Here is a 16,641-nt window from a genome sequence, read left to right on the forward strand (position 1 = left end):
TGACATCATATGGTATGGAATATCCCTTTGGCCAGTTTGGGCCAGCTGTTCTGGTTGTACCCACGCCACCCCCCCCAGCTTCTTGGTGGCAGGGCATGGGAAGCTGAAAAGTCCTTGACTAGTGCAAGCACTGCTCAGCAACAACTAAAACATCGGTGTGTTATCAACATCATTCTCATCCTAAGTCCAAAGCACAGCACTGTACCAGCTATGAGGAAGAAAATTAACTCTATCCCTGCCAAAACCAGGACACGAGGCTACAGAGTTACGCAGAATTGTGTTTTGAGATTTTTTTTTTCTGCTGCACATTGTAGATTACCTGTCAGAAAGCAATAAATTTCTGTAATTTGGTGTCCAACAATTCCCACAGTTCACCTCATTTCCTTCTCACTAACGTTCCAGTTCTTGAAAATGGTCTATTTTCAAGACAGCATAAGCACTGCTGAGCAACATTCAATCTCACTATTAAACAGCAAGTGTATTTAAAGCCATGAGATGACTACCGTTCAAACAGTAAGGATGTCTGAGGAGGACTTGACTAAAGCAGAATAGGCATGTCTCAGAGTCACTCTCCTGGAACACCTTTATTTCAAGGACTGTAGTTTCTGGATTCATACTACCTGATTAGCGTGCCAGAAGATTTTGGCAGCACTGAGGTAAATTAAAGATTTAGTGACTACCCAAAGAACTAATACAGCTACAAAGAACAATCTAAAAATAATCTGGCAGAGCATGGCTAGTAATTGCATGTCTTTTTGCAAGATTTTACTCTGAAGTTTTACCTCAAAAGAGACAGGGCCAACCACAGAAGCTGTGTTGGAGCCACATGCCAGGGTACCATTCTCAAAGCTGGTAAGGTGAAAGGAAACTCATGACAGAGCAAGCACCAAGAAATCTTGATTGCTGTGCAATTTTCATATCAAGTCATGGCACTAATGCTAGCTGGAAATCTTAGCTACGTGGTTAAGAAAATTCTGTCATTTTGCACACTTGGAAGTACTGAAAATCCCGGGAATCTTTTATTGGTCACTGGGCAATTTAGCTTCTAGCTCATATTAGCTGCTGTCATTAAACAATGACCAGAATAGTTAATTCTACTTTTCTTACTGGATTTGCTTACTACAATAAATGCATTTGCCAGTCCATGTAGTACCGGTGACCTGCGAACTGTTCAGGGTCACCGGCAGGATCCTGAAGGATCAGCAATTAGGTCCTTAGTAAAAGCTCTTTTTCCCTCAAACTGGCAGTGCTCAGTACAGAGGACATCTGGATCATTGTGCACAGCATAGTGCTGGCAGAAAGTCCAAGCAAGGCTAGACAGTTCCGGATACAAGCCAGGGCTAAGTTACCCATTGGAACTTTAATAGGACAATTTTGATTTAGTTGTTCAAGTTTATTTGTTACTAGGTATATCAAGAAAATATTGCCTAATAATGACTTTTCAGTAGCCTAAAGAAATATCCCACATAATTTTCTAGATTCTTCCAAAAGATGTTTTCCATGGAATAGCATTTGCTATCCATGGATAGCATCCATGTCACGTAACACCTATTTCCTAACTGCAGTGATGGGGCATGTCAAGTTGCATTTATTATGAGACTTTGATTACTTTTTTTTTACAGACCGATTCCTAAACCATCCCCCCACAAGGAACTACTTACATGAGAATAACATAGGCCTCTGAATAGTTTTGAAGATTCACCAACCACCCTGTTTAAGACCATTAATAAAGTGTAATTCTCCTCTACTAGGATGAAATATCACTCTAAATGATGCTGCTGAAATTCAGAAAGCCAGTGATTCATGTACCAGCAAACAAATTAAGATATTAAAACTGATAAGCACTATTTGTATGAAGCAATGTAACTTTAATTATACCTAGTAGAATAGTCTTGAGAAATATCCTCCAAAGAATGCAAAATATTCAGTCATTTTAATGTCCAATCCATCTTTGTGATGTTTACATAGCTATAATTGCTTTTATGGAAAGACAGCATTAGAAAACTTTTGGCTACTTGAAACGAGGACAGCCAGCACAACATAAGTAGGCAAGAACTTGTGACACCATTAGCTTCTCCGTTAACTCATAAGTAAATTGCACATCTTGACACCACAGTTAATATCTACAATACAATTAATCAGCTGATGTAAATTTGTAGAGTCAAGACTGAAACAACAACAAAAAGCTGAACTTCTCCAGCTTGAAAGTTGAAAATAAGTTTAAGACTATAAAGTTCATGAAATACTTGCAGTAGTCAGATACCTTCCACAAAATAAAGTTTGCTGCACATAACATCTAATCCAGAATTGTGCTAGCACCTGGTTTGTACTTAAAACATTTGTCATTGTATTGGTTAAAAGCATAACATACAAACTGTAGTCCACAAACCCTAGCTTCACCATGAATACCTAAAAAAAGCACTTCTACAAATGTAATCTAGTTAAGGATCTAATGTAGGTTGCATTTTCACACAAGTCTTTCAAGTATGAACAGGTCTGAAATCAGTGGTTAATGTCTAATGTGATAGAAGTGGACAAAGATATTCCATGCTTAAATTTGCATATTGGAAAAATATACCAGTGGTCATAAATCTGATGCAGAACTGTAGATACTAGTAACTATTCAACTCTTAAATATGAGGGTTTTTTGCTCCTGTGCTTGTGAGTTTTCACAACTTCAAGAATTATTTCCTTATTATTGGAAATATAAAATTGCACAAGCTGCTTACTTGAGAGCATCTTGTTTTCACATGAACTACAGTCTGAGAAATCACTTACATGTACAATCCACTCTACAGCTGATTACTTCAAACTTTTCTTCATCAAGCAAAATAATTCTGATGTTGCAGTTAGTTTTTGTTACCTCCTGACTCTGAAAATGATACATTGTCAAAGATTTAGTTAAGGTTAGTGAAAGACTGGTAATTCCTCTTATTTCTATTTTATAGAGTAATTCTAGCTAAATCTAATTAGGAAGACCTTTAAAGTAAATTCTAAATAAACCATTGTAAAAGCAAAAATTAAAATCCTTTATACACACCTCACTTCACTAAACTAGTGCAAGTTTACACATAGACAAGACCTCAGCAATTTAGGAACACTTTGAAATTAGTTTAGCTAATCAAAATTAAGACACTAGCTTGCCATAGACAGCTTAGAAAATACAGCTTGCTAGAAACAAGCTGGACCAGCCAGAACAGATAGGCGTACTGGGAACAGAAGGGCAAAAATTAAGACGGCTACAGAGACTTAATTGGAGAGAGGCTTGGGTTTGTTTTAAGTAACCACACCACTGTTTAAGTACTCAGCATTGAAAGCTGATGGCAATCTGTATGGGAGACCAAAAGAAGAAGAAAAAAAGAGGCAGTTCCTAATGTTATCTCCCCTACAATCTCCATTTCTACACAAATAGTTGCAATTCAATATTATTACGGTATCAAGTCGAGTTTCCTGAACTCTGAATCAGATAGTCTTTAGAGGAAAAGTTTCTAGTTAACATTAAACTTTTTCATTAGGTTATTCAAGAGAATGCACTGGGAGATGAAGCAGCGTGAGGCATAGCACTTCTGTTGTGGGAAGCCAGAGTTCAGCATGACTCGTCATTAGCCATAAAGCACAGCATCCACCTTCCAGGCCTGACATTCTCAAACTGGGAAGTCCATACTCTGAACTGGTACAGCCGGTCCGGGCTGCAGGTGCTCCTGCAGTAGCAGGCAACAAAGTACCGCTCAGGCTGCGGATGCTTTCTGAACCAAATACCTCCCCACACATCTACACAGAATACCAAGTGAGAAAAGAGATGGTATACCTGCAAACCTCACCCCTCCTCCTCCTGTGCACAGCCCTATCACAGCTCTGTCCACGGTGCAGGTATATGTACAAACGAATCCCTCATTTTTCAGTTAAATCCTTCAGATTTTTAAATTAAACAAGTTCCCAGACATTTAGTAACAACATTGAAAGAACTATTCACACTCATATTTTTGCCCTTTACACACAGGTATTTCTTGAGCATGTTGCATCAAAAATAATAAAGATTCACAACATTCTCATGTCTGCAGAGCGTTAAGAAGAATTTTAATTTTCTGAGTTTTTGGTATCACAGAGAACTTGTGTTTGATACAAGCTACCTTATTACACAGGAAAAAGAAAAAATCATCATTTACAGTGTTAAAATACAACAAATTGGGGTGTTTGCAATTTGTGAATGAGACATAGTATCACCAATACAAGCTTATTCCTGGAGGGAAAAAAAAATCTATTAGTGTAGTCTTCAATGTAATTAACATGGGATTTAGAGAGAACTATTTTGAATTCATTTTTATAATAAAAAAATTAAGTCTATTTTCTTAAGAGCTTAACTACGTGTTAAGAAGATACTATTTTGATGCTCATCAAAATTTAACTATTTCTAAGTTAAATTCATTATTCAGGTGTCCTCAGACACTCATCCATCCAGTTTTATGCACACAAAACCATTAGTACCAACAAAGGCTGGGATATTAAGCCTGGCTATATAGCATCTTTCTGCACTTGAAGCAAGCAGAATTTGTACAAATGGCAGACTTTAGCATCTGACAATGCTTTACTAATCCTATTCTGGTTTCCATTTTTACCAAAAATGGATTAAAACCTCTTAAAAATCTTCACCTGTACTTTCTGTAAGATTCAGCCATATTCTCAGTAACGCTGTTATTGAAGTTAGAAGTGCTTAAAGAGACTTTATTCTCCAGCCAGCTGCATTAACGAAACTATATTCCCCATTATTTTAGTCTACATTGGTACATGCTAGGAGTTACCTTGCCTCACTGGGAGTAAAAGAGAAAGTAGCCACTATTCAACTGCAGGTGTTAAAATAGCCTGGAATCCAATTTGTCTCTAGAATCCTGGAGACAAATTAAGTCTCAACACACCCCTATAAAGTGCAGAAATTAAAGATTCAGTGAATTTCTGTACTGCTGGAACACTGAATTAGTAAAGTTTCTGCATGATCCATTTTTACTGACACAATACCTTCAAACAGGTTCAGATGTTTAAATCACACTGAAGTTATTGCCATTTCAGAAACAAGTATAAGGCAACCGACATATTTTGGTAGTTGCCCACAAATTCATGCAGGAACTTTTGCACTACAAGCCTACCTTTTTGCTGAAGGACTATTACAATTTTTGAGCCAAGTTGTTATTTTAAGACTCTGTCGCCTGAGGAGACAGGTCAGGTTCTACCATCTCAATAACCCTGTTAACAGTGAAGACTGTGGGAAAGCATGAAAACCTGGTGACCTGGGCAGGGAGGACAAGACTACTCTACGTCAGCTAGAACTCAAGAATACTCAGTATACAGTAAGCTACAAAAACATTTCAGGGACATCTCTTGGTAGTCTATGTTGCATACAGAAAAGTTTACCATTAGAATAACTTATACAAAAAAAGCCTTATTTCACTGAGATCAATTTTAAAAATACTTACTGCTTTTTAATTTGTAGAACAGCACACCTGCGGCTTCTAAAGTGACCAGAACATTGACTAACCATCCTTTAGTCTAGAAGACTAAGACATTCTTCAGCCAAACGCTATCCAGAGAAGTTATTTTACTTAGTGGTCCCTCATAACTTGGCTCTTTGAGATTGCAGACTTGCACTAAGGATGGCTGTAATCCATGAACTGTAAACATGGATCAGTTAACCTAAACAGGAATGGAAACGTCTTGAAATCATTTAAGCATGCATGAGTAAGTAAAGAGGGGAATAAGAGAGGGTAATAAAATGAAGCAGGAGTAGTCAATATCTAAGACTAAGACAAATTAAGTCATTCAAGTGTTTCCTCCCCTCTTCTGTACAGTGTTTGATAGTGAAATCAAACTCACCCATTTTGCTGCCTTCACCACTTTGCCCCTGCAGGCTAAAAATGCATTCCCAGCAAGAGTTCTTTAAATAAAAAGCAAATCCTTTAAATGAAAATTTAAATTTATTTTGAGATTTTTAAATGTCATTTCTATCAATTTAGACACGCTGTTTGACATTATCAGATCAGAGAATTTACAGTGACTCACGGATAAAGATTTGGTTTTTACATTCAAATGTTAAGTACTTCAGAATAGCTTTGTCTTGTTATTCCCAAACCAGAAACACTAAAAAGCATTTTATTTTGCCTTTCAACCATCTTTGTTAATTAACAGACTTTTAATATCTGCTGTACTTGAAAGGGAACATGCACAACACCAAAGGAATTGCTTTGTTTGAATTAAGCGAGTACCTTAATTACAGTTCCAGATTTAAGACTAGTTCATTGTAGCATCAAAAGGCAGTGCTAAGTAGAAAGAGAAGGTTTTTCTTTTTTTTAAATATATTTTCCTCAGGTAGACTGCAGAGCCTCACCTACTTGGAAAGCCTCTTTATGAAGATAAAAAGGTCTTGCTGTCCAATGTTAACATCATACGGTCTTAAAGTTTAGAATTCCATTGCTATCCTAACGCTATCCTTGTATTAGTGGTTAACAATGAAATTCAATTCATCTATCAGAATTAAAAATTGTGTTGATTTTATTGCTTACTATAGTTTATCTTCCTACTCTTTAGCACTAACTTGAAATCAGATAAACAGAAAACATTTGCAGGGAAGGGATTTGATCAGTTTGCCCATTTTGGCAAGGAGAATGCCCCTCAAGTGTGTACAACATAGTTAACTGTTCCAAAGTGAATGTCAGACCGCCACTCTCCAAGAGGGACAGCCTCCCACCAGGCATCTTAAAAGTTCAGAACCCCTCCAATTTGTAAAAACAATGCAAGCTCCAAAGCCCTGAAAAAAGCTTATAAATTTTAGAGTACAACTTTTATGATATGCTGACACAGGGAATCTCATAGTAAGGTACTCAAACAGTGAAGATTCCTTTATATACACCTTAGTAGGCTGCTGCTGCCTTCAGTCAGCAAGTAGCACATCATGGAAGATCTGGAACCACAGCAACAACTCTGTGCTACAGTCAAGCATTTGTAATATTAACAAATTTGAGGAGGGGGGTGGGGAGCGGAGATTTTGTTTTGTAAGAGGAAAATACTTCTCAAGTCTCACATAATACATTTTCTCCCCCACCTTTATTTTCACTGTCTGATGGAACATCATCAATAGTGTGCCAGGAATGTTCTATCGCCTGATCCCAGAAGTCTGCTGCATTTCAAGAATCACAGGCACATTCCCTGCTCAGGAACACACAGCAGAAAAAGTGTGAAAGGTCTGTTATATTAGTTTTAGAAGCCATATAAGAAACATGTATGTAATCTTAATCTTTCCTGTTGGTAAAGTCTGTTAACCTAGTTAATCCACAGGTATGATGATATGTATCTCAACACCGAATGAAACAAGTGTAATAAGCCTTTAAAGTATATAGAAAACTCAGTTCTGTCCTCTGATGCTGTTTTCAAGTTTGTTTTATTCACTCGTTTGGGATGACTATAAATAAGTGTTTCCACTGTGGAAAAGAAAGTTAGCACAGTACATTTTCATGACTGGGGAATGGATTTTCTGAAGACATCTTCAAAAGGGCAAAAGCTTAGAAAAAACAACCTGAACGTTGAATTCAGTTCCTTATAAAGTCCCTTGTAAAAAAAAAAAAAAAAAAAAAAAAGAAAGAAAAAAAAGTAAAGGAAAAACTGCAAGGCCCAGGATGATTTATTGCTTTTCTTCAGTTTTTTCCTTGGTCTCTTTCTTCTCAGATTCTTTGCTCTCTTCCTTTACAGAAAGCTCTTCTAGTTTTTCAGCAACTTTATCAGCACTATCATTTTTGTCTGTGCCTGCTAAGAGATTGATTAGGAAAAAAGGTTACATACAGGCAGTAATGGATTTTCCTGTTACAGGGGAAAGAGCAGAGAAGTGGAGGGCGAGAGGGGTGGGGAGAGACAGCTGGTATTTAGAGTAAGAACAGAAGTAAAGAAATTCTCCACTGAGCACTGGAGTGATTAATTCAATTTCTTTTCCTTTAGTAACTACCCCAGATGTCAGAATTCAAGAAATTCCACTTGCATATTTTCATCACTAAATGAGGGCCTAAATCATAGTGACTGAGAAACACGTAACATTTGGTCAGCTTTGCTGCTACCAGTAACAGACTCTATAGAGTGTCCAGTGCAGTAAGTGTCTCGGGTCCCTAGCTTCTTGCCTGTCTTAATCAAAAAAAAAGTCAAGTTCCCCAGTTTGAAACTGGGGAATAGGAAGTTCTTAAGACTGAAAAATTCCGACCTAAATATCTTGAAGAGCGTTGACTGCACACCATTAGTAAGTGTTTATTTTACATGGTGAGATATCTTGTCACATAGGCAATTCTACGAGGTGGTGTGTTAATCTATTCAATAAAAAGACCTGTGAAGAAATGCTACAACTTCATACACGTTAACAACTATAAACATTAAGTATTCTACTTGCATGACTACATATTTGTGGGATTTGGGCAGGGGAACTGGAAGGAGGAAATATCACCGCGATTGCAGTGTTCACAGTTCATTTGTGTAGTATGAACCAGACATGCTTCCTTAGTAGCCCTTCCAAAAAAGCAATGTCCCAACAGCAATTGTAACAGCCTTCTACAAGAAAGAAGGCAATTGTCACTCCTGTGAACTATTACTCTCGCAGACAGAAAAAGCACCTGAACTGAAGGCTGCAGTTCAGGACAGAGTGAGTCTGCTAAAACACAGTCATACTCCAGGGGGCTACAACCACTCAAAAAGCTAGAAAAAGTGGCACGGTACTACACTTAGACTTTTAACCTTACCTTTCTTTGCTCTCTTGTCTACTTCATTCCTGCATTCTTCAAATTTTGCCTTGAATTTCTGTGCATCTGTTTCAGTAAAGACAGAATATTTTTTCCATTAGTTTTACCTCCTTGCAACATTGAGTACTTCCAATCTTGAGGAAAGATACCTGAGGAGAAGTTTTGTGTAAACAAAACTTGTAGGCACTTAGGAAGTAATCTAGTTTAAAAAAATCATAGAAGATGCTATGAAAAATTCTTGAATCACATCTTTGTGCAGAAACAGTTTATTTTCTTTAGCAAGTCTATTAAAGCAGCTTATTTTGCAAAATATTTAAAACATAATGCCAGAAGGAGCTGTTTTGTAGTCATTGCAACTCCCAGCTGTCCCTAGCCTAAAGGAATAAGAATATGATGTCAGACACTGCTAATACAACTATCTGTGTGCAAAAGACTGAAGATTAGCTTTGAACTACTATCCTTGTCAGCTACATTATACCCTAAAAGACCTCCACATTCTCACCATAACTTAGGGTTCTTAGCATCAAGAACAAAACACAATGTTTCATTGGTACAGCATTGAGATTCAATACCCAAAGGCCTGGACTCAAGCTATTCCTGACTACAATAGCTAAGGAAGCATTACCTTCATTGTGTTTTGATCTAAGCCACCACTTGATTTCACAGTCATTCCAAGCAGTTTATCAAGTTACAATAATGTTTCTACAGAAGCAATACAAGCAACAAGACACAAAAGCGGATCAGGAAAGGTACTTTCTAACACCAGAACTATAAAGGTAACTTGGTATGCCAATTTGGTTTGAATGACCACATGAGGTCACTGTTGCCCCACAGGAATTCAGAAGCCGCTATGAAACTAGTCCAGGAAGTATTTGCATCAATTCCTTTTCAAGTATCTCAAAAAGGAAAGACGCTTGAAGGGCACACTTATGTCTGTTCACCTGTCACCTTCTTAGTCAGTACTGCAAAGGGTAAACAGGCAAAGAGGACTACTCCCTCAAGACAGAACACTCATAAGCTGAACAACTTCTACCAGAAAGAGGGAAAGACTTTTCAAAGATGAGCAAATAGTTACCCAAAACCTTTAATTTCATATTTGATTAAGAAAGAAGCAAGCACTAAGCAGGTGGATCAGAAAGATTTATTTGGCTAAACAGTATGATGTTGGAGGCTTGAGGAAAAGGAAGCAAGCAAGATATACCAAGTTCTTCCCAGATGTAGGCAAATCCATCTAGTTTTAAAATATACAGCCACTTCATTAGCCATCTAGCATGCAGGGAGAAGAGGTGGCTAACACACTAAACTTGTGCAAAAATGGTAAAGCAGGAAACGCAATAACTTCTTTCCTCTTTCATTTTGCTTCTTTTTTCAAGAAAAAAGCCCACTTCTTTGATTCAATCCTAAGGCATTGGGAAATCTACACAGTCGTTCAGCTCTACTATCTGATCCATATGTAATTACAGACCTACTTTCTGTTCTGGTAGTCAATGTAGTCACTCTAGAAAAACCCACCACCTAGTATAATAATTGGGTTTGACTAGCACTTTTCACTGAGTGTTCCATTTCATCAAAACAAAGATACTACATACTTCATTTAAAAAAAAAAATCAGATGTTCTGCTAATGCAGGTGGACCAGAAATCTCAGGTCAGTATTTCCTTGTTTCTAATGCAAAAAATGTAATCTTAACTACAACTGAGCACCTGAGATAAATGAAAGCAAGCTGCATGTATTAATCTCTACCCCACAGTAGTACTGCTTTTAGTTTTATTCTAACTGGCATTACACTTGCATGAAATGGCTTAAGTTAAAAAAAGTGCCTAGGGCAGAAAGCTCTAGAATTACTACTGGAGACCTAATTATTACACTGTTTGTCAACACGTATGGTTAAGTGATTAACTGACTTCTCTCAGTTAAAGCAGTAATTAGCTAACACTACCATGCAGCAGTAAGATGTAGCATATCTACAACAGTGGTTTACAGTAGTGTTTAGACATGTAGTGTAACATAACAGTATACAATCAACGTAAGTTCAGTGCCAGTCCACTCACTCTCTGCATTTAAAAATCGGATTGCCAGAAGTTCAGGCTTGGGGCTTTCATCTGCAAAGTCAGCATGTGTGTTCCAGACCCATGCCCTGTCGCTCCCAGCATTAGGCTTCAGCTCCATTAAGGGTGTGACTGAAAAGAAAGCATTAAAAGATGTTCGCAGCACAATAGTAAATGTTTTCCACACCAGCCTCCATAAATCTTACTGACAACTGACTGCGATGGTTACATAAAGCACTTTACACAGAATTACTTTTGGATAAATAGAAGACAATGGTGCCCATATATATTTTTCCTTACGTCCTCAAATAAAATGATGCAAGACCATTACTGTATAAAAGAATGCTAGATTCCCTATTGTTAAGAAACTGAGAGTTTAATTCAACTCTTGTTTAAAACAGATGACTGTGATACTAAGAGAGATGCAGTCACTAAGCACAACGCTGAAGAACAGTCGAATGGTTTAGGAGGAAAAGGCATCCAGGCAGACAAACAGCATTCATTCTTCTTTTGCACACTGAAAATACTACATACTACAAAAAAAAAATTTAAAAAAGCATTATTCCTACAATTAGTCATCGAGTCAGGTTCATTTCTCTCCCATCAGTTTAAAGCTCTACTACAAGGTATTAAAGAATTCTGCAGTGCTGCAAGATGTGCACAGCATATTTTTCAATCCCTTCATTCCTCCCCAGTACACGGAGCCCTTTCCCTCCAAGACACTATAGACTGATTGGAGGAGTTGGAATGTTACTTCTCATACTACGCTAAGACTTTTTACATTACACACATGCAAAGTTTAAGCAGGGCTTTTTTTCTCCCCAACCCCTGGGTCCTTTGTTTAGTTCGGAAGAAATGTGAAGTCTACTCACTTTCTTCCATTTTTTAAATTTAGAGATCAAATTACATTTTGTTTCATTTAATGTTTTGCAAAAATGAAAAGTCCTTTTGTCTGCCTATGAGTCAGCAGAAATTCAATAAAGAAATCTATACTGAAAGCAGTTTTTCCTGGGAAAAAAACCAGTTTTGACATGAACACTATAAATTTATCAATTCTGTTTTGCATATGCACAACATTTCTTTTCCTAAACAAAAGGGTTATTCTTACTGGTTGGTGACTACACTGCTTTCATATTTGCCATTTCATTTACTAAACAGGAACACCTGTATCCTCCGAACAGCCTGACTCTCTGACGAGATCTACCCAAAGAAAATAAGCATTATTGCTTCTGACTTCAGATTTGTGTTAAGTTACTTCAAACAAGTTATTTCAAGTTATCTAAATGTAGTTTAACTCCACAAAGTACTATATACAAGTCTTCATATAAGAACCTGAGTATTACCAAAGCAAGCAAGTAACAAAGTATTACCAAATTAGTCTACTTGTTGCTAGTTATATTGACTTTCAAGTCTGTCTTGCCCTTTCATGTTTATTTTTATTCAAAGCGGATCAAAGGAACAAACCTCTCCTGCTCCATCAGCTCTCAATACGCATTCTTTTTGAATGAGTTCGCTGAATATACCACGTTCATTTCAGTTTATTTCACAAGCAGAGAAAGGCAGCCACGGATTAGTTTAGCACCTCAGTATCTGTTTTCTGACGGTTAAGCAATCGCTTCTACCAATTCAAACATTTAGCTCAAAATAGTAAATTATTACATGACTGCTTATTTCTCATTCTTTTATGAAAACAAGCCAGCATACATTAATTTCTTATCCTCAACAGTATTAAGGCCTGTATTTTCTACACTTTATTAATCATTAAAAAACCACACACACACACCGGGAGCAATCACATAATATCTGTCTATCCCAGACAAATTTTAAAGTGTCTTTAGAACGCTATCAGTCTGAAGAAAAAAAACAACTTTAAGACTCAGCCTTGCAGGCAATCACCAAAACCAACTACAGCTTCTTCCCATTAATAAAAATAAGCACTCATTGATTTTGAGGCTTGTAGCCTTGTGTGCAGAGCAAGAGACAACTATATTTACAGTCTAATATAAATTTGATGCCTCTTTAAAGACATACAATAATTCTCTAGCTGCTACTAAAAAGCCACTGAGCTCTTAATCTACAATGTACAATTCTACAAGCTTATTTTTTAAAAACAAAAATAAGAAGTATAGCAACGTATAACATACTGTAATGGTTTGCACAGATTTTTAGGGTTTTATCCCTCCTCATGAGGAGGCGAATTGTTCCCTTCTCCTTGTGTTTCAGGAGTTTTACATCACCAGTTCCTCGTTCTTTCCATTCTGGAAGGTCATTCTCAGATGCAAATCGGAATAGCTTTGCTCGCCTTGAAGAAGAGAGAATTTAAGAAGTTAGCCTGCGTGCAGAAACATTTATTGAAACAGCATACTCGACTGAGCAGTATGGCTGTTTTTTTAAAAGCCACACACAAGAAAGAAAACAATTCCTTTTGTAAGTTTCCCTGTTCTACTTCAGCATGCAAATTTAGAAACTGATATGATAAATTCAAATTTAATAATAAACTATTAAGAATTATGTAATAGCTATACTAAAATTCAACAGGTTCTGGACACACATTTGGGGGATGATAAACATATTTGGTGTAGGCAACCTTTTAGATTAAGGTAGCTAATTAACAGGTTTTGCTATAGCTAGAGTTCTTTTATATATATATAAAGAATACAACTGCTACATCTAACCAGCAGTATTTATTAATTCAAGAAATTGAGCAGCTTGAGGCTAAGTGAAGACTCCTGTATCATTCCAAGCCCAATGTTTGATCAACTGTTAACAAAGTGCCCCACCCTCTACAGTCACTCATTTCCTTTTAACTCCAAAAACCTAGTTGTTGCTATTCTTAAATCAGGAATAAAAGCAGCTTAGTGCTGCACTGCAGTGCAACGTAACTGCTTCAGAACATTACTGCTTAATCTTCCAAGATGCCAGCAGGCCAAAAGAGAAACAGGAGTAGTTTGGGACATTAGTCAGAACTGACCCAAGAGACAGTCTGAGCTCTGCTAGTGAGGAGTTTAAGACACTGCTATAGGAAAGGAAGCACCTGCTCACACTACAGGATATACAAAAAAATACACTTTTATAGAAAAGAGCAAGGGACAGGGACTTGTAATAAGCCAGGTCCTTCAAGAGTAGGTGGCAGATGTTGGAGCAAGCTACTCTAACAGATGCTCTGATGCAGATGAACTACTTTGTTCCAAAGCAAGTCCTTCCTTCCAAGTCCAGCTGGCATTCAGTAGGCGATTCCCCTAAGTTTAGCTATCAGAACAACCAGCATCCAAAAAAAGGATTCCTTTCCTCCTTCACCCCTTTGTAGACATAAAAATGAACCTACAGAGCACTGGAACGTACACTATTATTTCCCCCCCTCCTTTTTAAATAAAAAATTTTTCTTTCCATTCGATTCTGCACATCACATGTGCAGAGAGGCCTAATGGTCAGAGAGCTCACTGCGCCACTTGTCAGAAACTGACCATCACTTTAGTTTTTACCAGAAGCTGTATAAGGAGAACCCCAAATCTCTCTTCCAGATGAACAATACCTGTCTGCGATTAAGTAAAAGCAGTATTTTTTAAACCTATTTAAAGCAAACACATCATGGATCAAATTCAAAACTCTTCTAAAGCCTTTAGCCTACATGTTTGTTCAGGCAGATCACACATCTTAAGCAAGCTATCCTGATTTGACAATAAGCCCAATCTAAGGATAAAACTCTGTTTAAGACAACAGAAAGGTACTGCCACAAATGCCCCAATATTGTACTGCATCTATTGCTTTTATTGCTTCAGTATATCATACATCACCCTATACAACTAGGGATGCACGGCAGCAACACTATATACATCTCATTCCCCCTCCCCTCCCCCCCCCGATACTCGTTTTATACTGTGATTACACAATTTCAAACCTCTAATTATTATCCAAGTTAACGTTTTCTTTTAGGCCAAACAATAGTAAAGCCAGATTTGTAATATCAGCTCCCTTCCATTGTTCCAGACTTCAGAATTTCTTGGGACATTATTATCAATCATCCCCCCAGTCAATCTCTGCCATCACAGTAAACACCAACCAACTTAGATTACCACTTCATACACAGATTCCTAACGAGTTATCTAGCTTTTTATAAACACATTCAAGTTTAAGCCTAATAAACATTTAGATAATATACAGAAATATTTATTTACATCTTAAAGAGTTCTTCCTCATCCTCTTCCAGAGTTTTTATTTCTTGCTCAGGAAGGGAAACTATGGGCTCAAACTGAGGATCATGGTTAGAATCATCTGCATTTTCAGTAGAAGTATCATGCTCCTCATGTGTTTCCTGGAGAGAGAAAAAAAAAAACCACGCACAAAACTTGCTATGTATTTAAAATCTGAAGTACTCATATCTGTGTTTAAAATGAAAACATTTATGATTATTCAGCAATTAGATCTTAGTAACTGAAATACCCTGTAACAATAAAGAAAAATTATTATAGCTGAAAACAAATGGCTTTAAAGTCAACATACAAAGGAAAAAAAAAAAAGGTGCTCTTGCCATGCTAGATGTTTTAGTCCTACCACTCTTATTAATTGTGCAGAGGTTCAGCCTTGGAGCAAATAGCTCTTGGTTATGGAAAAATAATTTCTTCAACTATTTTTCCTATATAATGTGTTTTATGCTACTAAAGCACTACTATTTCTTAATGACCTATCATTAATGGGAAAAAAGAAAAAAAAACACAACACCAAAGCAACCACCTACCCCAGCTTAAGGAACACATTACATCCAGAAGTTCATTATTCCAGTCTCATGTATAAGAATCACCCACAATCAAAGGTATTTTTGAAGCACAGTTGCAACACTGATGAAATAATTTAAGTTTTTTGCTTTAAGGCTTTTTGGGGAACTTTAAGTTATGCGTAAATGGCCAAAACACTACTTCCTATTCAGTTATTCAGGAATCTGTCACAGCATTTGTTAAACATAAGAATTGTTTTTAGTATGTGACTAGTAAGTAAATGATAAACATCTCTAATGCTTCATACATATGCACTGCTAAGAAGCATTCAGCAGAGAAGCCTAGAAGGGAGATTCATCTGCAAGTTTAATGAGGCCACGAACAGCTATCTCGGGTCAAGGGAACTGATCTGGGGTTTTTTGTTGTTTGAATAACAGAGAAAGGAAAGCCTGTCTATACATTGAAGACACTTAAATCTTATTTTCGCTTTACAGACAAAAGAGTCCACTCCTACAGGCTCTATTTAGAATATCCTTTACAGAGCAGTACACACCACACATGCATAAAGCAACTGAAAAAGAAAAGAAAAGAAAAGAAAAGAAAAGAAAAGAAAAGAAAAGAAAAGAAAAGAAAATTTAGGTAAGAAATGTTGCAAAATAAATTCTGGTTATGTCAACAACACCACACTGGCTATCATCAGTTTTATGTCCCCAGCGTTCCAGTATGTAAGAAAAAAAGCGAGAAAGACACCAAGTCACATCTGTTTTCAAGAAACAGGAAAAGAAACAGTGGCCAAACTTTTATATCTTGTCTCCTCCCGCAGTAAGCAGCACATCCCGCATCGTAAATCATCATCCGTTCTGCGCCTGACCGGTTAATTACAGAAGCCAGGAGGAATGCGCAATTCACAACAGCCACATGTGAGAGAAAGTAGGTCCTGTTATCACGATAAGATCCCGCCCCGCCGCGATACAGAGCACGTGGGGCGACTCCTCTCGCCGGGCCACGGCACGAAGGGTTCAGCCGGCCGGGCTGGGGGGAGGGGCGGAAGAGAGGGAGAAGGAAGAAGGGAGACGGGCAGCGGGATCGCTCAAAAGCGCCCGCGCCGCAGCCGAGGGGC

At 37.5% G+C, this 16,641-nt stretch overlaps 2 protein-coding genes across 2 annotated transcripts in view; one reads left to right on the top strand and one right to left on the bottom strand.

Moving 5' to 3' along the window:
* Positions 1–5,947: 5,947 nt before the first annotated feature.
* RANBP1 (RAN binding protein 1) lies at positions 5,948–16,373 on the bottom strand. Its single transcript, XM_009318704.1, has 6 exons — positions 16,320–16,373; positions 14,985–15,121; positions 12,954–13,111; positions 10,813–10,941; positions 8,763–8,828; positions 5,948–7,791 (listed from the first exon to the last, which is right to left on the bottom strand). Exons 1-6 carry the CDS (start codon positions 16,371–16,373, stop codon positions 7,667–7,669), a joined length of 669 nt encoding a protein of 222 aa, XP_009316979.1. The 3' UTR covers positions 5,948–7,666.
* Positions 16,374–16,417: 44 nt separating this feature from the next.
* TRMT2A (tRNA methyltransferase 2 homolog A (S. cerevisiae)) overlaps positions 16,418–16,641 on the top strand; it is a 9,068-nt gene continuing 8,844 nt past the window's right edge. The window contains exon 1 of the mRNA XM_009318717.1: positions 16,418–16,455. Within this exon, the coding sequence (XP_009316992.1) occupies positions 16,418–16,455 (38 nt within the window). The remainder of the gene's footprint in view (positions 16,456–16,641) is intronic.

Source organism: Pygoscelis adeliae, unplaced genomic scaffold (genome assembly GCF_000699105.1).
Source record: "Pygoscelis adeliae isolate BGI_AS28 unplaced genomic scaffold, ASM69910v1 Scaffold410, whole genome shotgun sequence".
NCBI classification, from domain to species: domain Eukaryota; kingdom Metazoa; phylum Chordata; class Aves; order Sphenisciformes; family Spheniscidae; genus Pygoscelis; species Pygoscelis adeliae.